General features: G+C 39.5%; 3 protein-coding genes across 3 annotated transcripts; 1 reads left to right on the plus strand and 2 right to left on the minus strand.

Annotated features, from left to right (window-relative positions):
* The first annotated feature begins 1,288 nt into the window (after positions 1-1,288).
* On the plus strand, positions 1,289-2,064 carry LOC104421689. Its single transcript, XM_010033734.3, has one exon. It carries the CDS (start codon positions 1,343-1,345, stop codon positions 1,829-1,831), a length of 489 nt encoding a protein of 162 aa, XP_010032036.2. The 5' UTR covers positions 1,289-1,342; the 3' UTR covers positions 1,832-2,064.
* A 189-nt stretch (positions 2,065-2,253) lies between these two features.
* Positions 2,254-7,013, minus strand: LOC104421690. The gene is made up of 6 exons (XM_010033735.3): positions 6,200-7,013; positions 4,871-5,062; positions 4,528-4,767; positions 4,112-4,329; positions 3,271-3,534; positions 2,254-2,878 (listed from the first exon to the last, which is right to left on the minus strand). Exons 1-6 carry the CDS (start codon positions 6,528-6,530, stop codon positions 2,615-2,617), a joined length of 1,509 nt encoding a protein of 502 aa, XP_010032037.2. The 5' UTR covers positions 6,531-7,013; the 3' UTR covers positions 2,254-2,614.
* A 3,544-nt stretch (positions 7,014-10,557) lies between these two features.
* On the minus strand, positions 10,558-14,497 carry LOC120288980. Its single transcript, XM_039303339.1, has 3 exons — positions 13,879-14,497; positions 11,535-12,307; positions 10,558-11,078 (listed from the first exon to the last, which is right to left on the minus strand). The coding sequence occupies exons 1-3, from the start codon at positions 14,380-14,382 to the stop codon at positions 10,961-10,963; spliced, it is 1,395 nt and encodes a 464-aa protein (XP_039159273.1). The 5' UTR covers positions 14,383-14,497; the 3' UTR covers positions 10,558-10,960.
* Between the last annotated feature and the right edge of the window lie 9,107 nt (positions 14,498-23,604).

Genomic DNA, 23,604 nt, shown 5'->3' on the forward strand with positions numbered 1-23,604 from the left:
CGACGGCATTACCACTGAATATGACTCCTTTGACAGCTAGATATCTAGGACAAAAAATCTCCTCTTCATAGTTAAAGCAACTTCTAGATTTTCAAGGGAGTAATTTGGGTCATTTTGGGGGCTAATGTAGCCTTTTAACTGAGTCGTTTGTTAGCTATGACTTTTGGGTCTCTATGACAAGTGAAACATCATTAACTGGGTTTCCAACTGGATGGAACCTTTGATCACAGCCGATAACTTTTGAACCATATTTACGAAAGTGACACGGCGCCTATGAATAAAATCTTTTACACGGCTCGGCATATTAGTACATAGCATCTGTACTAACCTTTTTCTTGTGTTTTTTCAACTAAATGAGTATGATGTGCGGAAAAACAAATTCGTTAGTCTCGAAGGGTTTCGACGAATAATTCATATCTCTAGAAAACCAAAGCTAAATTAGGGAAATGACTTTTTTTTAAATACGAGATAGTGCTCTCACGAGTGCACATGATCTATTGAAATTAATCTTTCCCCAAGTATATAAACAGGAACAATTTTACGAACCAACTCAAACAATTTCTACGACAAAGCATAAGTAAAAGCATATATACTATGGCCTTGACATCAATTCCAACCCAACAGTTCATAATCTGATCCTACCTTTTTCTCTTTTTGTGGTCAGAAAAATCCTATCTTGTTGATTCGGCTGCATCTATACTAAGATGCTTATATACCTTTCATGTGTTGACACGGAACTTGGGTTAATTGTACGTTGTTACAATTATATTTAAAAAAATTCCGATCTAAGTTGACTAGACCCTACCACAAGTTTAATGACAACAGTTAGCAACGGCAACTTTAAACGATGCTAGAATCGAATTACTTATCTTAAAAACTGGTACATTGGAATACTTATCAAAGCACAAGCCACCCAGGCGAAGAAGCCAAGACAGAAAAAATGTCTTGAAAAAGTAATATTCTCTCGCTTTAGTTAACTTAATTAGTGCTTTAGGGGGCCACCAAGGAGTGCTATTTGGAGAAAATCATGGAGACGGTTATGGGAATCAAGATATTGTGAATTTTTGTTGATTTTTAAAGAATAATCTTTCTTGTTTCTGCATGGAATTCAGTTTTATTAACTCAAATGACCATGATTTGAGCATCTTCACGTAATTAGAAAATTCAAGATAAAATTCACAAAAAAAGAAAGAAAAAAAAGAAAGAAAGAGAGAACAGGAACAAAGGGAATCAAATAATAGACAAAACTGCCAAATCAATGGTGAATAACCAAAAATTGAATAGACTTTTGAACTCTCTCGAGTCTGCCTCCTTCTCAATTCACCAGCTCCATTAACACCCAATGCAGATGCAACTGGTGCAGCAGCAGCGGCGGCGGCAGCAGCTACGACGGAGCTTATGCAGACAAGGCCTCCGGCTCCGCTCGATCCTCTTGCACTCGCTCTGGATCACCGTGGTCGGTGTCTTCCTCTTTCGCCTCGCCACCGCCAACACTCAGAGCATCGTTTATGTGAAGATATTCGCCGTCTCTGGTGTCGCGTTAGCAACAGTCCCCTGGATGATACAGCTTCTAGTCACAACAGCTATCATCTTGCTCTATAATGCAGGAGGCCGCAATCTCCTGTGGATCGTGCAATCAGGACTCGAGGAGGAGAAACCATGTGACGAAGGCTCGACGAGAGGAAGAGTTTTGATTCAGACGCGCAGCGGTACTGAACAGCCAAGGGATCATTGGCCTTCGAGGTATAAAACTTACGACGGCTCTCGCATGCTGGTCCGAGTTGATGGGAGAGCTGCTGGTCCTCAACTGCAGAGAAACAGAACTGTTTGACCTAAATGGAGTAGTTTCCGTGTTTTCATGCTTGCCACCGAACAGCTAGTCGAAGCGATCCGACCAGGGTATGTAGCAAGAAGCGACATTTTGTTAAGCTTAAATCTTTGTGAATAATTAGATGTAGATGATGTTTTTCGAAGCAGACTGTATATTTACTCCTGTCTCTCCAGAAAGAAAGAACTGCATTGCCCCCCATTTACCGGATTATGCTCATTTCCGAGCAAAGAAAGTCTCACGTAAGATCAGCGTTACACCGTCAACCAGTGTTCATTCCCTGCAATGTATAAACAGGTTAAAGCAAAACATGAATGATCCAAGGATGCAACTCCAACTTAACCTCAATAAATCACAACTGGTAATCCGGCAGGGAGGATATAGAATACACATATATGTGAGAGGAAATAAACCAAGTCCGCATGGAGCAACTCAACCAGACAATTATCGATGGTACCTATGTTTTTTTTGCCACAATGGTCCAGAGAAATCGGGGAAGTGATGGTGATATGAATAAATAGAACATCAAAATTTGCACAGAAGTAAACACTGCTTCAGCAGTTCAAATCAGAGGAACTTGAACTACTCGGCCAACTTCAAGAACAAGAGAACAAATTCTAATTTATCTATCGATATCTCCATCTGAACTCAGCAAGAGTGCTATCCTATGACAGCCTAAGACGAGAGTCAAAAGACGTGAAGTCTGCAATTTCATCTTTCTAAGAAAACCCCGTATATCTTATATGTACATGGTAATTCTCCCTTGTATCGTAAGCTGATCGTCAATCACTCGGTGGCGACGTCAACGAGAAGAATGTCTTCCTGCTCTGCCATCTTCTCATCCCTCTGAGTTAGATCAGCTTCAGGATTATTGGTAAGGGGGCCTTGTGGGGTTCCGAAAAGTGTAGTGAATATCTGTCTGTGGCATTCATCGCAGAAGTATAAATAGGTAAAATGACCCTGATATGGGAGCTTATGAACTGCAGCCCCTGGCAGGACGCGGTGCACAAAATCAGTCATTGCTGGTGGAACCACTTTATCATCCATTCCCTAATGAGCAGCAAACAATTGAAAAATATAAGAGGAAAAAAAAAAGGAAAAAGTCATATAAGAACCATTGCTCCGAAGTACTAATTATAAGAATCAAATGTTGTTATATTCTAGAAGTCTCTTATTTAAATAGTTTTCCCCCTTTCCTACGATCATCAATGACAAATGATGTATGATCCTACCAGTAATCTCTTCCAAGAGGATGACAAAGTCTCCTTTAAAATTTAACTATTAACCCAGGCATAAAAATCGAGTAAATATAAAGCAACAATAGAGAATGCAATCACTAGATATTGCCAACAGAACGACCCGAATAAATGAACATTGAATGCATTTCTGTAAACTTATTACGGCCATGAGGACATAACATATTCAAGGTATGCATGACAAACCTGCCATATATGTATTGGCCCAAGATAGCCTGTGTATTCTGGCTCTTTTTCACTGAGTAGAGAAATCAGCCATTTGAGCCAATTCAAAACACCTTTACCTCGACGTTTCTTCTGTAACTTGAGATCTCCCAAGCTAAAACCCCAGTCTGACACCTGTAATGCAGCTTCTTCAACAAAAGGTTTCACATGCCCCTGCCTAATTGATTCTTCGACATCCCTTTGCCAGAACTCCTCATATAACGGATCTTCTATCAATGCTCTGTCCTAAATAATTTGGCAGAATTCAATTGATAACATCAAATTGTTTGGCATCATGGAACATTGAAATCAGGGAGAGATCATGACTGGACTAACGCCAGTGACTAAGAGTATTATGAAAGATAAACAAACAGCTAAAGCTGATGGTATGACAAATTATCAAGTTCTGCATGCAATTCCATTATTCATTTCAGAACTCTATAATCATGTTCACACCTCACAATTTGAATGGGCTATTGGAAAACCATGGGGCCAAGGTGCAATAGTGGAAAAGTGACAGATCATAGTCAACTCTTTGCCTGTAAAATGACATCCAACCTAAATCCTCACAGATCATTACCACTGAAAAGAATTTATAAGAGTTTTCCATCAAAAGTCAGTCTCTTAATCAAATGCTGAATGTTTCTGAGCCATGATGAAGAATTATGTGATTGATGACTATAATCTAGTCACACCCAAAAGCTACCAATCCGTAATAATTGCAATATGGAAATTTAAAGCAGTAACAGAAGTTTCTACTGAGGGAAAACCAAAGAAAATTTGCAAAAAAAAAACAATCAGTTGTCAGAATCAAGTGACTTACCCTATTTTCAAGTGATAATGACAGCCACTTATCAATCTGACCATGCCTTCCAGACAAAAAGCTCCGATGATAAAAAAAAGAAAGAAATCTTGGTAATCTTCTTGCTAAAAAGAAAAGGAATTTTCTTCTGCGTGTCCACTGGTTCCAGGTTCTATATCTCTCCTCCCTGGTCATTAGAGGGTCATATGGATTGACCATGGGGGCAAACATGGCAGCTCCTGCATATCAGGTAAAAGGGGAATTGATAGTACTTTTCAGCAAACGCACCAAGGGTAGTCCATCAGTTTTCCTAAAGATCTGCAATCTTCTCAAAACTAGTGCTTATCCAAGAACCCACGTTTTGATAGGAGTTAGAGAGTTGAAAAAGAAAAAGTGGGGAAGACATGACAAAAAGAATGAAGAAGGAAATGATGTACCTGCAACTCTGCCAGGAATGTACCTCAGTGATGCCCACGCGTGCATACTTCCACTGGAATATCCCAACACCCAGAACTTGTCATTGACTCCTAAGGCATTTGCTAAAAGAGAAATATCCCATGCTGACGATTCAAGGTTTCTATGCGGATGAGAATCACTCTCACCAAAACCAGGCAGATCATATGTTATTAATCGAATGCCAAACTCCTCCAGTAATGAAGACTTAAGTCCCGGTACACCTATTAAATTCAAATAATCCGAAATCTAAGGGCTACTAAAGAGATTCCAAACTAACTAGAAAAGAATTGAAATGACATGAGTGCAGAAACTGAAGAATCCCACCTGCGAGTCGAGAGGAGAGAAATGGGTGTGGAAATATTATTGTAAACCTAGCTTCATCAGGTGGAATACCATGCTCTTTATAAGCTATGTATCTGCCATCTGGAAGCAATATGCGGCTAGCACTTGGAGGATGTAAGAATACTTTCTTCGCCAAAGGCACAGAAGCTTTAGGTTTGATATACACACTCAATGCTGCAATTTGTTGACCATAAGACTACAATTACCAAAGGAACACTAAAACAGAAAGAAAACGGTACAAGAAAGTAGTCTAATCAGAAATGCTCTCAGAACAGTAAAGTCCATGCCAAAAGAATGTGGGTGAGATCAATTTGCATCATGAAGAAACAGTTTGCAAGCGCTTGCAGAACATTCCTCAAACCATACTGAGACTACTCTTGCTTTATTATGACACATTTCCAACTCAAGTGTTCTCACTGGAGTAAATCCAATCCCATCGATAAGTTGGTACTAGCATTTGTAACCTGGTAACTCACTTTAAGTGTCCCTTTGACATAGGTGCAATTCAGTCCACTTTTCCACACAGGAACATTAAATCTTAAAAGCTGAACTTCCAATTAATTTTTTGTCTGGTTGCAAACATCCCATTTCCTAACATTCTTAAAATGGAAGAGAAAGTTATGCTCGTCTGATACTCCAATTCACTAATTTCGTTCTTCCAAGAAAAGTGAAATCTTTGCCAGTTGTGCCTTGGGAGTGTGCGATTTGTAATCTTGCCCATGGCATCTATCTCCTCAAAAGTTCAATAAAAAATAGGTAAAGTACATATGCAGTGTACCTAATTTAATGTTCCTGTATATAAATTTCATGACAAAACTCAAAGCACGTACTGAAAAGGAAGATTGATCCAGCTGCACATCATTCAGTCTCCGGTCACTCGTTTCACCTCTCCGCATTGTGATTCTTAAGACTTAAGTGAATGAAGCAAAAACTGAACAAAGCCAATATCTCAAGAGACCACGCTAGCAACATACACCACTAACAATCAAAAGCCTGGGAGAGCAATGAGAGGAGAGTCAACGCTTGAACGAAAGATTGCCCCATGATTACGACCATTCATTAACTCGGGAGGTTTCGATTGAATGGATCCGAATTCATCAACAACAAAGCCAAAAAGGACTGGATTCAGAGCACTGAAAGAAGAGTCAAGCGCTCGAATTCTCCAATTTCTCATTCTCAGAAAGATCAAACAATAGTCAAAAAAGCTCATAAGGGGTCAACGACACCGATACACAGATGTGACGATGCATTTCTCAATCAAACAACTTCCTTGCTCGAACCAGGAACCCGGAGAGAGAATCACCAACCAACCTGCGACGGCGAAGAGGGAGACGAACAGCACGACCGACCAGACGTGCGTCGGATCCTTGTCCTCGGGCAAGTACTCGTTCAGGCGCTTCACCCTCGCGAACGCCCTCCCGCACGGGCCCCGGAGCCTGCCCGCGACATACGAGTCCCTCCCGAAGTACCTGGCGAGGAAGGAGTTCTCGTTGCCGAGGGTCTGCCGCACGATGTCCCGGCAGCCCCTGGCCAGCTCCACGCACATCTCCGCCGCCCCTCTCGCGAACTCCCTCGCGTGGTCCATGGTGCCCCCGACCCCTCCGGCGCTGCCGTCCCGGAACGCGCCGGCGGCCGAACTCATCGCCCCTCTCTCTCTCTCTCTCTCTCTCTCTCTCTCTCTCTCTCTACCCTCCGTCCCCCGACCCAGTTCAGTTCGAAGCAAACCCAGAACCCATCTTAGTCAAAGAGGACGAGGGCAGGGCTGGATCTGCCAATCTGGCAACGGTGGTAGGCGGTGGTTGAGTTGGCCTGGAAAGGCTGGAAAGGAGGAGGAAATGGGCCGAGAAAGGGGGAGCGAGTCAAGCAGAGAGGGAGCAGCGTCTTTATGGGGATTGGAAAGGGAGGCGCACCCCGAGAGAGAGAGAGAGAGAGAGTTGAGAGTTGCTATCAATGAGCACTGCTGCGTAACCGCTGCTTCTCCGCCATGAACGGCATATTGTCAAAGCTTTCGGGAGAAGGTCTTCCTTTATTTTTCCATCGTTTTCCTGGAGCTTTTCCCTTTCCCGGTTTTGGAATTTTTCTTGAGTGGGACGCGTCCTTGATTCTCTGTCGATCCACCGGCCACTGAATTCCACTGAAAAAGATGTGCAATGAGAAAATCTGACCTTGATTTCTATAATTTCACATACTGAACTTTCATTTTTATGTTTTTGTGTTTTTTTTTCGGTTTTTTTAATTGAGCATAGTTCCAAACTGAAACCGGAAGCTATTTGACATTCTAAAGGTTGGAAATTAATTTTGACAAATAGATTCTAGATTTCTTAATAAGCGTGTAAATTGATACCACCAAATGAAATTCAAGTAGACTCTAGAACTAATCTAAAACTTAACTAGATACGTTTCAAATTTCAATTTATACAAATAGGTTTCAAATTTCAAATTAAGAAAGCGGCTCAAACGGGTTGATTCCAAGTTTTAAAGTGGAATCTAGACCAATCTCGAAATCGCTCACCTTTAGACACAGCTATAAAGCGATTTTCTCACATGGTACTCAATTAATCTTGAATTTCAGCCAAAGTACACCAATTTTGTAAAAAGAAATGAAAAATTCCATAAATTAAATATTTAAAATAAAAAAATTTATAACTTAATGCAAATTTCAGTAAATATGAACATATTTTGGACATATCATTCAAAAAAAAAAAAAAAAAAACTTAGGGAGCACCATTTAATCTGAGCAATTATTTGATAATGATTAGAGATGAACAGTTTCAGATTTCATACATGTTTTACCTAAAACTTGGAATCTACCTATTAAAATAAGTTTATCATTTTTTAGAATTTGAAACATACCATGTATAACATAGAACCTATAACCTATCTTGTTTGGGATCGGTTTTAGGATCTACCTAAATTCCACCCATATAATTAATTGAACGATTGCAATAAATCAAAATATTTAATGAGCACCACATGTTGCTATAATTCATTAATTATAACATTGTCTTTAAAAGTTAAGAGTCTCAGTCATAAAATTGAAGTTTGAAGTTCAAACTGGTGCTTTATGATTATACATCTATCATCGAACGATATAAAATATTATAAGATTGTGTAAAGATATAAACTAATAAAAACATTAAAACTTGTTCCAAATTCTAAGTTACAGGTTATAAGTTTTTAATCAAAATAACTTGTAATCTATTTACTGAAACATGTTTATTATTTTTTGAAACTTAAAACCTATCATACACACCTTAGAACTTAGAATCTATAAGTTCTCACAATCCGTTATCGGATTCTACGTTCTATTCTAAAATCATATTTATTCCTAACGAAGATAGTTCGATTTAAAATCTCACAATCAAAATCGGATCCCATGCACCACCTTCCGTCGAATCACTATATAAAAAAATATTTCCATTAGTCATTTTTATCTGCTGGGTGTCTTAACAATTATCGCTGCCTTGACACGAGAAAGTGCGTGGGATTAATTAATTTTATCTTAAAAAGAAAAGAAATGAATTTACTCTTTTGTCGCAGACTGGGAAAAAGACCGAACGGAATTATGGTCGCGGGTCTGGTGCACTGGCAGTGGCAGGGTGGGCGGCTCAGGATGACGTGGCCGCTGAGGATCTTTACGGCCATGACTTCGCCACGTGGCGACGATCGTGCGGGAGGGGGCAGCGAAATTGTCGCGCCGGCGCCGTTGTTTGAGAGTGAACGGTTTCAATGGTTAATCCAGTTATTTGGAGCCACTCTGTCAATGTTTCGGAATTTATCGGGACAGAACAGTTCTTTTTTCTCTTTTTTTTTCTATTTTAATTAAACAAAATAAAAGTGAATGCAATAACCAAAATTTGCATTTGTCAGTAATAATACATATTGAATACGTAAAATAAAATAAATAAAAATCTCAATACACGCAATCACGATTTATCAATTTATAGTCCAATTCTTCGATTTCATATTCAGTTCTTATTTAAAAATTGAGAATCAAACCACATAGTATTTATTCCAACGGAGAGTCGGATTGGTAACTGCGTAAATCTGAAGCCAGACTGATATTTTATGGCCAATTCTATAGCGATCTATGCTCACCCCTAATTTATCGTCTCCGCGCAAACTGCTGCGGTCAACGACGAGTCGTCCTGAATCCTGATTGGCTGACTTTGACGGAGGATGGGGTTGGCCGAGGACAGACGCGATGGGGTCCCACTTTCTTCCTTATTCCACCCTCCTTATTTTTCCTTCTCTCTCTCTTTTTAATCACTTTTGGTTGGAATAATGATGCGAGCACGTTGACTGATGACTAATGTAATTGTACTGCAATGGGTACATCTCTTTTTCGTTAAACCACCTTAGATTGAATAGTCCGTAGCCCTAAATAATTGGACAAAGCATATGAATACATTTTGATAGCGAGGTGAATTGAACATATGCCGCATCTTTGATCCTTGTAGATAAATTTATTTCTTAACATCAAATTAGAACTTACAAAATTTGAACATTCTAAAAAACTGAGAATAGCCTATTACCATTTACCAGCCATCACCAACCCCATTCATCCCCTATAGACATTATCATACTACTCACCTCATTCGAAGGTAACTTTTGGTCCGCGACTTTTCTCCCGTAATTATCCGTTCATTTACATGCATGCGCCCCCACACATTTCTGTTTAGCAATGGTAATTGTATAATCCAATCCGCATTTCGGGATGCTGCAAAAACTTTTCAAGACGAGAAAATCAATACTAGCCATGAAGAGCAACCGATCTGATGAACGGTCCCGACCCATCGTCATCATTTCCGAAATTGTCCCATTCTCAAGTGCGTTCACCAACTTTAATCGGAGAAGAAAGGAAGTCAAACCTATCATTCCTAATTCTTTGCGAGCTACTGTCGCCGTCGCTCGTCTTGCTACGAGAAGTGGGTCCACGAATGCTTCCCATCCCATTATCAAAAAGCTTGGAGTGGGACGAAGGGCACATCGTATCGTCACGTCCGTGGCGGTAACGAGTGTAATAATTCAGTCCGAGACAGCTCGAGCAAATAATCACACACGAGAGTACGCACGGCACATGGGCTCTCAGTCCTTTAGCCCCGAGTGGCCTCAATAATGGGTGGTCCATCCCTACCTAACCACGCAGTTTTCGCACCATCGGTGAATATTCTGCCAAAATTATGCAGACACACCACCCCCACCACCACCGCCCCCGCCGCCCCCCACCACCCCCCACTCAATCCACATGCTTGCAAAGTCCCAAGTTATCCAAATCAAACAACTTGGACAACAACTGGAGCAGCTTCCTCAGGTTTGCTCACATGCCACCTTTCGTGGCTGAAGTTTCGCCCGGAACCGGGTACATTTTCTAGGCCAAAGTGACGATGAGATCAGTCACAACCTTCGGACCTACTCGTGATTGCACACGCAACACATGCATTATAATCGCAGTGTATCGATGGGGAAGAGTTTAGGGAAAACTAAAAAGCAAAGCCCTATATAGCACCTCCCTTTTTAGGCATCGGCTCTTGACATGCGAGAATAATGGATAAGAGAAAAGATTAACAGATGAAGGGAAATAGTTTGAGACGAAAGATATTTCCGGCATAATCCACCTTCTGGAAGCAGATTTTACCACCACAAACACCTTTCAATTTCCCTGTCGCTAGTCTCACACCTAAATCCATTGCATATAACTCTGATCCACTCCACATATTACCTTGGAGTACATCCAGAATCTGAAGAGGAAACTGACGTTTCCCTTTCCCATCTCTTTTCTTCCTAACTTGGATTTACCAAAACGAGATATAGGTACTAACAAAAACTGTATGTCATACCATTCACCTTTTACTAGTGTACCTGTGATTGCGAAAGTAGCTAAGAAATTGAAAACTAAGGCAACTTTCAGTTTTCAGAATTTACAATTCAGCCCATCAACATATCAGCAGTGAAGTATAACGCCTTCTACCCATGTCCTATTCACAATTTTGGATCTTCCCATGCCAATGTTTCCTCGACAGTCAGAGAAACCTAAGATCTATGGATTCTATACATTCTTTTCACGTAGCATCAGTACCTTCGGCGACCATCACGAATAATATTCCGCTCATTCCAGATTGGGCAGGAGCATGTTGCTTTCTTATTCCTCCACTCAGCTCCACAGGTATAGCAGAACTCATGTCCGCATCTACAATTTATGAAGGCAATCAATTGCAATCCAAATTTCGGAATTAAACAACTAAGTTGGCAAGACAGAATTATACAATTAGAAAATCATAGAAAAAATTGGACAGCACAAAATTTAACGAGTGGAAAGATCTATAACATGTCCTGGGCAGTATACCAGAAGAAGTCCTAGTTGTTTCTGGCCAACTCCAAAAGCAGTCCAGCCTGCTGGTGAGCTATGAACTCAGACAAAAGATCTGGGGCAACCCACACCAACAGACCTAACTAAAAATGTGAAGTTCACCCAAGGACCAAAACCCGAACTGAAAATCTCAAGTTCATTCTGAGATGAGATTTCCAAATTAAAGTGTGCAGAAAACATCCTAACGAAGAATAGAGCCCAGCTGACTGAGTGTAGGATCACATATCAAGTGTCAACGGTGAGAAAGGCAAATGAGGTTAAAGAACAGGGAAAAACCTGCACGTGATGTGATAGCAACCTTCAGCCAGTTCAACCAGATTTTTGCACTTCACACACTCACGCCACAGTCTCTTCCTTGCGAGAGACTTCAGCTGTGCATCTCCAGCAGTCGCAGTAGCACTCGACATCTGGTACTCATAGCAGGTCATGTTATAATGCCAGGGGACTTTGCAGTCAACACAGAAGAAGAATTGGCATTTCATGCAATTTCTAGCTCTGCTACGTTCAGCTCCAACAAAAGCACTTCTGGAATATTCTAAAACCTCTTGTTTTGACATTAAAGTGGAACACCTGGGATTTGGACAGTAGACTCTCTCTGTCACAGGAACAGATGCTTCTTTCATCCGTTGGCTCATAATTGAAATAACGTTTGGTTCCAGAAACCCACCACAGCTATCAATCTTCACCTCAGAGTTACAACCATCATGAGGACATGTAATCATCACTCCATCCAGCAACTTTGCTTCCACATGCCTCTTCATGCAAGTAAAGCAATACCTATGCAGACATTCCTCAACTGAAAACATTTCAGTGACACTTTTATCTTCAAAACATATAACACAAGTTTCCTTCAAGCTCTTCCCATGGTTAGTCTCCTCAGGCCATGAGATCTGAGAAACAATAGCATCTCTTGCTAGTTTATATGCATATTTACTATCATTTGGCCCCACCAGGGTTGCACCAAACTGCGTTAACTTCTTTTGGAGCATGGTAACCTCATTCAATGGTGCAGCAATCTTGCTTTGTCTGGGCAATTGGATGCCTCTGACCTGTCGTTATTGCTGATTATCAGGATTGATTACATAAAGAAAAAATGAAAAATAAAAACATGTAACCAAAGTTTCAGTAGTACATTCAATTTCTGAAGTATGTGGATAACGATAGGAGTTATAAATGAAAAATAGCATGAGAATGACACCTCCAATGAACAAACCAGAAGAGGACAACTGCAGAGCATCATGAGCAAAATAATGAAAATGCCATCTGAAACTTGAGGAGCAAACAACATCAATATATATTTGCAATTTTGCATCGAAGTGAACTTTAAAGAGCACACAATCAACATCGACGAAGCCGATTAAAACTTTCTATTTTTCCCTCTACAGGAGGCTGCAAAAACAGATGGGGTTGTATAAAGTGAAGATAATTTACAAGGTTTGCGAATTGAAAGTAGAAGCAAACCCTTGGTCAAAGCATCGCTTGATCAAAATCCAATGATAGACAAGTCATACCTACCAGCAAATTCTAATAGCAATTTAATGTACATCAAAAAGAACTGACGTACTTAAAAGATCGAACAAAAAATTTCATGCCATATGGTTGTTGCTATTTACTCCAAATAAACAATTTCATCAGAAGTGTGATACTTTCTGGTAAGTAGATCAATAGTAACTCCCTTGACAGAAAAAGATAGAGCACCACAGTATCAGATGGGCAATCAGGTTACATTTGCGGAATATTGGTGACAGAAGTGTTTTGGTTCTCTGTAGTGAAATGAGTCATCATCATATACAGAATGGAGCAAATGCTTCTAAGGCTGCCGGAAAGAGCTGATGCAACCATGTGGACCTAGAGGCTATTACCTTGCAATATAGAGCATCATTGCTCTCCTTAGCAGAACAGATGTCAGTTTCTCACCATAAGATATCCCATTTCAAAAACAAAGTATTTAACTAACCATCTTAAAGTGATGAAGGGAGCAATGAAGCACCAAGCTTTATGACATTAGCCAGTTGAGATAGTTCCATACTTATAGATATTTGTCTAGCATATTCGCATTCCACCAATAAGAATAACATTCAGAGTATCATTACTAAGGGAAGAACTAGAAACAGTCTAGAGGAAAGTAAGGTAATTGTGCAGAATTAGCTCTAACGATTCACCAAGAAATGCATCGCATTTGGGAATACTTCTTCTTCGGATGGAGGATACTAAACAACTCATGCCAAAACTCCAATTTCTGGAACCAGAAAGATCACTTTGTTTACAACCCCTGCCTTTTTCTCCTTTGCAACATAGGGCGAAAAACTATGGTCGGATAAAAAATGAAAGTCCCTCATCAACCAAACAGTAACAATTTACCAACTTAATTATTAGCAACTTTTAATACCTTGCTTAATGCCTATTACTGTACAAAAATACTAGTCAGCATCACCAGACCATTTCCGTTTCCCTAAAAACCGAGCCTAAGTAATCATGCATTACAAGTTAGAACAACGCATCAGATGCTCAAACCAGTCAGGATGAACCGACAGCTTAGTGAATGCACCAAAACTATGAGCAAAACGCGATTTTTCATGGGAAAAGACAGACTCCAATGCCAAGGGTTGTCGAAACATACGTAGTTATACAGCCTAACATCGCTGATCAATACGTTAAGCCTCTTCAAATCCAGGCAAACCGCAGCATGAAGCCCTTGGACTAAGGCCTCAATCTCAGCTTCCAAGTCGCTGACCAAAACGTCGTTGATCAAAGGCTTCTTCAGCTCGATGATCACGTTGTCCTTGAAATCGCACACAGCCACCCCAAGCCCGGCCACCACGACCTTCTCGTCCTTAATCCACTCCTCGCTCACCAAACCCTTGACGTGAACCCTGAAACACTCGCCACTACTCGCGGACGACGACGACGACGATGCAGCAGAGGAGAGGCAACCGGCCTGGAACGGCTTGTGATACTCGTCGCCGTAGTTTCGCCACTCTTCCTCAGGGATGCCGACGATCTCGGCGGCGAACCTCATGTCGTGAACCCGACGGTCCAAGTCCTGCCTCATCCGCCGGAACTCCGCCTCGCAGTGCTCGCGATCCTGGCGCTCCTGCGCGTACCTCTCCATCTCGTCCAGCATCAGAGCGGTCGCCAGCGACCGACCGTCGCCGTCGCCGTCGCCGTCGCCGTCGCCTCCGACCAACCAGGCGCCGTCTGCGGCCGCCGGGGGGGACCCCGACGCCGAGGGGCGGGAAGGCGAGAGGAAGCGCGGACGGCTTCCATCATCTGGAGTTGGAAGGCGTAGTCGGCGTCGGAGTCAAGGGCTCGGGACGCGACGATCTCCCGGCGCTGCTCGGCGACGGCGGCCTCGAGGTCTCCGCCTTCCATTTTCTCGAGCCGGCGAAAGACTTTCCTGCGTTTTCTCGCGGGCGGATTGCGGGAAAGTGTGCGGGAAAGTAGCAGTGTATTTTCTCGGAGGTGGAGGGAAGATCGCGTTTTCGTCGCCTCTGTTACAAACGGAAGAGAGGAGTAGCGTTCCCCCTATGGAGGTAAATGGATGTTGTTTGATTGAATAAAAATTGGAACTTTAAAATGCACTTTCTTCTTAAAAATATATATAGTTTTTTTTTTCTCCTCTTCAATTTTCAACCTCCTTTTCAAGCGAAATGGGAGAAATTATCGATATACCTTCTCACCTATGTTTTAATCCACTTCACACTAAGCCGATAGCCAATAGGTTTTGATTGAATAAAAAAGGGAACTTTAAAATGCAGGGTTTTTCCAAAAAAAATAATATAAAAAAATTCTCCTCCTCGATTTTCACCCTCTTTCCAAGCAAAATGGGAGAAATTATCGAAATATCTTCTGGTAGACGTTAATCCACTTCACACGAAGCTGATAGCCAACATGTGTTGGGAGTGCTTGAAACAAGCTCTCTCTACATAAGAGCAACTAAAGCCCTATTTGGTAACAATCCAAACAATGTCTGGTTTTGATTTTTTGTTTCCAAAAATAGTTTGGAAACAGAATCGCATTTGGTAAAAGTTTTGTTCCTGAGAATAAATTTGTATTTTTTTGTTTCCTAGAATTAGATTTAGAATAAAATCAAGAATAAAAAAAAAAGAAAGTTTGATTATTCTTCCGGAACAAATCTAAGAATCAAAACCATATTTCTCTTCTTCTACCATTTTCTCTTCTTCTTCTTCATCTACCACCATCTTGTGGTTGGCCGCGTCCGTTGTTGGTCGCCAAAGAACCAATCCAACGAGCTTGCGGGAGGCAAGCTCGACCACCAACGAGGCTCGCCCAACCCCACCGGTGGCGGCGAGCCAGCCGGCGAGCTTGGCCAACAAGGCTTGGCCAACAAGGGCTAGCCTTGCCGAGAGCTAACAACACTCCGATGAGGTCGCAAGCCACCGGAAGAATAAGAAGGGAAGAGAGAAAAGGAAAAAGAAAAGTATTTAAAATTTAAAAGAAATTGATTTGGAATTTTGCCGGAAGAGAAGCCAATGCAGAATCAATGAAAGCACGGTTTTGATAAACGCAATTATATCCCAAAATCAGAAATTTTGGACAATTACCAAACGGCGTAAAATGCTTAGAATTTTTTTTTTACAAAAAGAATAAAAAATAATCATTTTTTATCGAATTATTCCCATGCGGAGAACAAAATCGTTATCAAATGCACTTTAAAGAGTTCATCTTTGTTAGTTTGTGATTTTGCGGGTTGACGAAAAAAGGAAAAAAAATACATATATATGACTGCACATGCGTACACATTACTACGTTAGAGTAAAGAAAAACTCCTACTTTTTTAAAGATTTCGAACTTTTTCTTTTTTACTTTTCCATATATCTTCAGTTAATGTCGATTCTTTTGAAATGTAAATTGGGTTAGTTAGACTAGAACCGCATTCAAATTTAAGATATATTATTCTCTATCCAGGTTTATCGGCAGGATCTCTTTGCTCTTTGAAATTTTAACCAACAATTACTTTTTATTTTATTTGATGATTCGAGATTTTCATGATGAAGAATTGCCAAAAAAGAAGAAGAAAAGGGTTTAATAACAGAGGAAGTCTCACCTGGGCAGCTTTGCGTTATTTTAATCCAAATTCAAGATCAAATGCATCACGGCCTTTAATTTTGTGTAATATAAGTCAATCATATAATTCTTTTGGAATGTAAATTTGGTTGGTTAGACTATAACCACATTCAAATTTGGTTTGGATATATTATTCTCGATTTAGATGTATCAATGGAATGTCTTTGCTATTTGAAATTTAACCAACTTTGAAAATTTAATTAACAATTATTTTTCATTATTTGATGATTCGAAATTTTCGTAACGATGAATCGTCAAAAAAGAAAAGTCAATGAAAGTTAAAAAAGTCAACTTGCCCATGAAATTCCACACGTTTCTAGTTTTTCCAGTCTGGCCGGTGACGCATTTTCACAGTTCAACAGGAAAAGAAGAGAAATGACGAAATAATGGTGGAAATTTACCGTGAGAGTTACGGCCCATTTCAGGCCACAAATTTCTTTAAAGAAACCTGAAAACTCTTTCATCCGATTTCCACTTACACCTTCCTTTTACTTTTCTTATTGGTGCTATGAATCTTCTCTTATTGTAGTAATTTTTTTCTGAAAAGTTATATTCATTTTTTCCCTCGATGTCTACAAAATTGTTATATAGCGAGTGTGTAAACACTTTACAAGATGTCTAAACATCTTTATTGTAAGACCAAAAAAATGTTGGATGTTCTATTAACAGCACCTCTAAAATTAAACATTTTTTACACTTGCGATAGTGAATGAAAATATTCATCAATGAACACAATTGTCAAAATAAAGAGTCGAATGCCTAATTTACATAATCTAAAACTTTAATAAATTTTGCTCAAGCCATGGCAATCTTAGTTAACTCAAAAATCAAAATTATAATCATCTTGTGAGTAACTAAAGATGGATTTTATTTAAAAATTTAAGTATATTGAATTTTTTTAATTAATTTTGTTTTACCTCGATGCTTTTTCCTTGTTGTATTGCCACACTTTTTCTCCATACTAGCCAACTTTCAAATTTTTTACTTTTTAATAATTCTTTAAAGTCTCATCATATTAGATTAAAATACACGTGTGGGTTGCTAATTTGATTTTTATTGCATCTAGAATTGGTGAAATTGATGTCGCAAGTACTTTGCAATAAAATTGAGTTTTATATTTAAATAGTTATACAGAGTATTTAATGGTCCAAGGGGGAATTTTCATTTTCTTTACACAAAAAAATAATGATTGATATTTTAGAATTTTCTATCAAGATTTGTTTCAAATTTGTTCCACCATTTGCCCATTCCAATTGAGTGAGAATTAATGATCCACAAGGCACCGTTGTGTCGTTCTCTTAGCAACATCCCGAAAAGAAATATCTGGCTACATTTTCTGGAAGTACTTCAATCTATATTCAGTGTCAAATCAATTACAGCCTGTTGATTTCATGGGCTTTTCACGTAAAATCAACCATTACGATTCATCCGATCTAATAAACCGGGCTTCAGAGAAGAAATTTTCATATCCTCTCTCTCACAAACAATGCATCTTCCACCGGAGTATCCCACACTTTTATCATCTTCTCCTAACACGCTAAAGGCGTGTTTATTTTAGGCAAAATTTCATAATAAAAGAAAATACTTTTCGAAGAAATTATTTTTTAGGAAAATCGTTTTAAAAATGTGCATTTTCTTTAATTGAAAATGATTTTCAGTTGACTAATCACTTTCAGTAAACTGAACGAAAGAAAGCTTAGAAAATTAATTCGAAAAAGTTGTATTACTTAAACAAATGTACCCTTAAACATACCTTACCATCCATGCTTGCAGAATGCACTACTAATAAGCACAATCATCATTGCTTGTAAAGCGCACTAAAGATTTACTCTTAGAATTCATTTGTTTAATAAAAAAACTATTTCAATTAATTATTTTCCGACTTTCCGATATTTTGATGATTAAAAGTCAATTGGTCGACAAAAAAACTTTTTCAATGGAATGAAAAAAATAATAAATTGTGGAAAAACAACCTCCCATTCTGCAAGAAGTAAATCATTTTCCCTAAACCACTAGATAAACGAAAACTAATTATTTTCTTCTAAAATGATTTTCATAAATAAAAAAAAAAAAACATCTTCATATATTATGAAACTTTTAGCTCCATTTGTTTAATGAAAAATTGATAACTTAGAAAGTATTTTCCTAAAAATGATTTGTTATAAACTTGAAATAATTAGCCAAGGAAAGATGCTTCATTAGCAATAATGTAGACCATAAAAGTTATTTTTGTTCATTCTTTTTGTAAGCAATACAAGTAATTACTTTTCAGAAATTATTTTTTAAATCGAACTAACGTGCACGTGACAAACACCATATAGACATTCCACACTTTGGGATTGAAGAAAGGCACATCCTCTTTCATCCGAATGCATTATCACGGTTCATGTAGGCAATGAATCTTCAAGTCAATCAACCCCAATAACCCTTCAGCTACGTTATATCTGCAACATACAGTGGCAATGAGTTTTCTGCTCAACAATGTTTTATTACCAAGCACTTACTCAAACACTAGATTAATATCGAATATCAGATACGTGATCAAATGAAGTCGCATGCATTGAATATTGACTACTATTTGTACACGGCGAGAACTAATAAGTACCGCAATCGACAAAGCGCTACACAGTGGAAGCCACCTCTTAAACCTGAAGAGAAGTGCCACGTGATAATACCCGCCTCTTGAATTCGAGGAAGACGCCACTAGAATCCTACTCGTGCTACCATCTATTTATGTCAAGTGGACTAGCTACATAACACGTATCATTGGTATCATTTGTGTCCTGCCATCGTATATTAGCATTCCTAGGCCTTAGAAGAGGTGGTGGATTACTTGCTTAACCGGCGATTTGCTCGGCAGCGTTAAGGCAGGCCTTGGAAGTAGGAACAGTGCTTGCATGTTTGCTCGTAGGGAGATAAAAAATCGAGTTTCCGGGACATTGAAGCGCACGGTGAGAGGACAGTGTATTTCGGGGCATTACAGAAATGGCATCAGAGCTGAGCGAAAGCTAAGATATTTCAATTTTGGTATTAGAGCTTAGTGAATTTCGGAGTATTACGCGGGGAGAATGCATGAAGGGAGATCATGTATGCTTACCCGTGGGCTTGTGAGTAGGCTTCTGCCTTTAGCTTGGGTCATCTTGATATAAGCTAAGGCCCGCTCGTTCGTTTATCATTGTCATGTCGAGAGCAACTGAGTGAATGAATGAGAGAGAGAGAGAGAGATCATATTGAAGGAGAATCACAGTGGAGAAAATTGAATAGTGTTCAAGGTGGAATGTCCCTCCACGAAGCTTCGCAGCTCATGTAAGTGTTGTCCATCCCCTCTCTCAAGTATTTGTAGACCACATCTCATGTTCCACACACAAATTGGATCAATTGTGTAAAGTGTATACTTCGTGCCTGTGAATGGGTCGACATCACATGCATCGCAACAGATGGAATCTTAGAGCTGAGTGCCACTGGGATCAAGTGTTACACTGTGAGAGCCATCTCTTGAACTCACGAACCACTTGCGGCGTCATATGAGTGCATTGATAGGATCAGATGCATGGTGTAGCATCGGCGAATAGTACCTGTGTAATCTATGGTTTTTTTTTAGTATTTCTGTTCTCTGAAATAGGTGGCAAATTCTTGCTCAGTCGGTGGTTTTCTCGCTCAGCGTTGAGTCGGTCTTTGCAGGCTGGTTTAGATTTGGAGATAGAAGATCGAAGTGTGTTCTAGGGGCATTTCAAATCTGGTTTTAGAGTCAAGTGAATCTTGGGATGTTACATGAACTTTCTCAGGTGTTGTTATAACTTATAACCGGTCTCCAACGGAGTTGCTGGTCTGTAGCACCTCGCCTTACTATCCATACAGGATAAAACGCAAGTTGGTTTGCATACTGTTTCCATACGTTTGTGTACCTGCGGATTTGAGCGACCGACGCAACGGTCTGGACAGGTCCTTGTCATAGCCACATAAAAAACATGGTAAGAAGACCAATCTCGGCCACCCGCTTTTCCTCTTCAACTGAAATGACAGGAAACTTCGTTGCACATTTGAGGTCGCAAGTTAAAAGACCAAATGAGTGGTTGGAGGAAAGATTGGAGATACTTGATCAACTTAGGCAGTTTATCCTGGTTTTTCCTTTATCCATCCAATATTGATCAAAGGTATTCGCTGTTTGCAACTCTCCCAATTTGCCAAAACTTTGAAGCACACCTGTTTCAATCATCTAAAGTAGCGCAGTGAAGAATAGTTCAAGTCTGATGACCCCAGCTCTATCAGTTGCCCTGATTTCTTGGCAATCGATGAATTATTAGAACTCACAACGCCGAGAATTTGCAGCCTTTATAGCTTGCCAAAAATGGCCACATCCTCTAATGAACAACCATCAAGACACAAAGTGCATAAGTTATTCAAGAACTAAAACGATGAAGGTGAAAGAGTGACACATATCTCAATAAGATTTAAGAGTACAATTTTTTTCCATAGAATCGAAATATAAATATGAGACTTTAAGATAATTATTGTCTGTGAACAGCAAAACAATGTCCAGCTCAAGGCCAATCTAATCATTTGGGAAGCTCTTTTATGTCAATATAGCGAAAGCATATCACCCTACAAATTTTGAGCTTGTCCTTGGACAACTGTGCTACCAACTTATCTTTATCTTTCAACATGAGAAGATGTTCTCTAGAAGCAACCATAGCAACAAACTCATGAACCGAGTCATCTAGCTTGAAACCATCAGCATCTCCATTATCTAACAAAAGGGAGGAGACTTGAAGAGTACAACTTAGGGAGCTAAACCTATCTCTAGGTTCTTCCATGCTGCTATTTTCTCAAAATAATTCCAAACCCATGTTGTACCTCACCAAATTTTCAAGAGAGGACTTGAAGACACCATAAACAACACAGAGTCGTAACAATGACTTCACCACCTTGCCTTATAAATGATCATAACCTAATTAAAATATCTTATTTATCACCTCACTAACTCCTTTATTTTTAGACATCTCTATTTATTTTAAGGAATCCTTCCATTTAGATAAAAACAAAGTCTTTATAATGTGCAAGTTCTTATAATGGCAAAACCTTTTGAGGACTTTGGATTATCTGAATGGAAGAATGTTTTGAAACAAATTGAGATGTCTAAAAATGAGGGAATCGGTGAGGTGATAAATAAGATGTTGCAATTGAGTTATGATCATTTAAAAGGCAAGGAGGTGAAGTCATTGTTACACTCTGTGTTGTTTATGATGTCTTCGGGTCCTCTCTTGAAAATTTGGCCAGGTATGACATAGGTTTGGAGTTATTTCAAGAAAATAGCAGCATGGAAGAAGCTAGAGATAGGTTGAGCTCGCAATTTGTACACTTTAAGTCTCCTCCCTTTGTTAGATAATGGAGATGCTGATGGTTTCAATCTACATGACTTGGTTCATGAGTTTGTTGCTTCGGGTCACTTCTAGAAAACAGCCTCGTCTCATGTTGAAAGATAAAGATAAGCTGGTAGCACGGTTGTCCAAGGATAAGCTCAAAATTTGTATGGTAATATGCTTTCCCTATATTGATGTGAAGGAGCTTCCCAAATGATTAGATTGGCCCTAAATTGCACATATTTTTGCTGTTCATAGACAATAATTCTCTTAAAGTCTTAGATTTATATTTCGATTCTATGAGAAAATTCGTGCTCTTAAATCTTACTGAGATACCTCTTACTCTTTTGCCTTCATCGTTTCGGTTCTTGAATAACTTATGCGCCGTGTCTCGATGGTTGTTCATTAGAGGATGTAGCCATTCTTGGTAAGCTAAAAGGGCTGCAAATTCTCGGCCTTGTGAGTACTAAAAATTCATCGATTGCCAAGGAATCAGGGCAACTAGCAGAGCAGAGGTCGTCAGACTTGAACTATTGTTCAATACACTACTTTGAATGATCTTGCAGCAAAATCCTCATCGCCACCTAACAACCAGAACCCATGATCAAATAATACCATCAGAACGTTAATCAAAGCCCAAATGACCTCAACCAGAAAAGTTGCGAAACCATTCATGTATCATAGAGACCCACCAAAGGAAATCTGTTGATGAACTTCGCAAAATAAATGAACCGAACTCAAAAATGATGAAAAGAAATGTCCAGATGCCCACCTCTTCTTCTTGCCTTCGGTATCAACCTTGTCCCCATCTTCAAATGCTCTTCAACTTTTCCTCCTTCTTCCTCTGTTCTTTCCGTTGCCTAAGAGGGAAGATGCACCCGTTTGTTTTGACAGGATTGCATCCCTGCCAAACATATATAGCAGAGAGAGAGAGAAAAAAGAGAGAGAGAGAGAGAGAGGCGGTCTTCCGGCAATAACAGACGAATCCGGGAAGCGATGCACTTTTACCAGCTCAATGGAGATTTGAATGCAATAAACAATTGTTGGGTGGTCCCGCAAAGAAAGAGAATGCAAGAGGAAAAGCAACATCCATCTTGTTCCTAGTGCTACAATCCGTCAAAGGTTGAAAAGAACAAGTAATAAACAAATCAGACTAAAGTGAACGTTCAATTAAATTGGAATTAAATAATACACACTAAGTGAAAGTTATATCAACTCGTAACCCTAGGCCGGACCTTTCACAATTACCTAAGATTCTTCATGTCGTTGGAAATCTTTTCCATGGACAACTTCCATAGACAACTTCGAGCCTCATCAATCAGTCAGTAATCTTTTCGTGTAATCTCTCAGCAAACACCAAAGTGACCCACATCAACCTTCAGGTCCTTGGTTGTCTACAACCCTTTGTTTCTCTTAAGTATCAAGTGTTATGTCGTGATCTTCTTTGATGTCGTCGTATGTTGTCGCATAAAGAAGAAGTTTGCTTTGGTTTTTGAACGTGTTCTCTTCCCGGCAAACGGACCCCATATGGAAGGAGGTGACTTTCAGTTCAGAGCTACTGGCCTTACTGTTGTGAAAATTTCATGAATGTAATCCCCAAAGTTAAAAAAATTGGAAGAAATTTCTTTTCAGTTTATTTCATAAATATATTGGCAAACTCCATCGATTATCACCACCTGCAATTCCTTTAATTAACAAAATCAAACGATGGGACAAAATCTACTATGGTATGGGACATGAACGGGTATTTAGTCGTTGATATCATGAAAGATATGGTGAAAAAGAAATCAGGATAAGTGGGATAATATCCGAAAATAGTTTAATTGTGAATTTCAAGTATGTTTTAGTTGAAAAGAATCTGCATACTAATTTTAGATCATATGAATTAAATAGAATTA

This window comes from Eucalyptus grandis, chromosome 10 (genome assembly GCF_016545825.1).
Source record: "Eucalyptus grandis isolate ANBG69807.140 chromosome 10, ASM1654582v1, whole genome shotgun sequence".
Taxonomy (NCBI): Eukaryota; Viridiplantae; Streptophyta; class Magnoliopsida; order Myrtales; family Myrtaceae; genus Eucalyptus; species Eucalyptus grandis.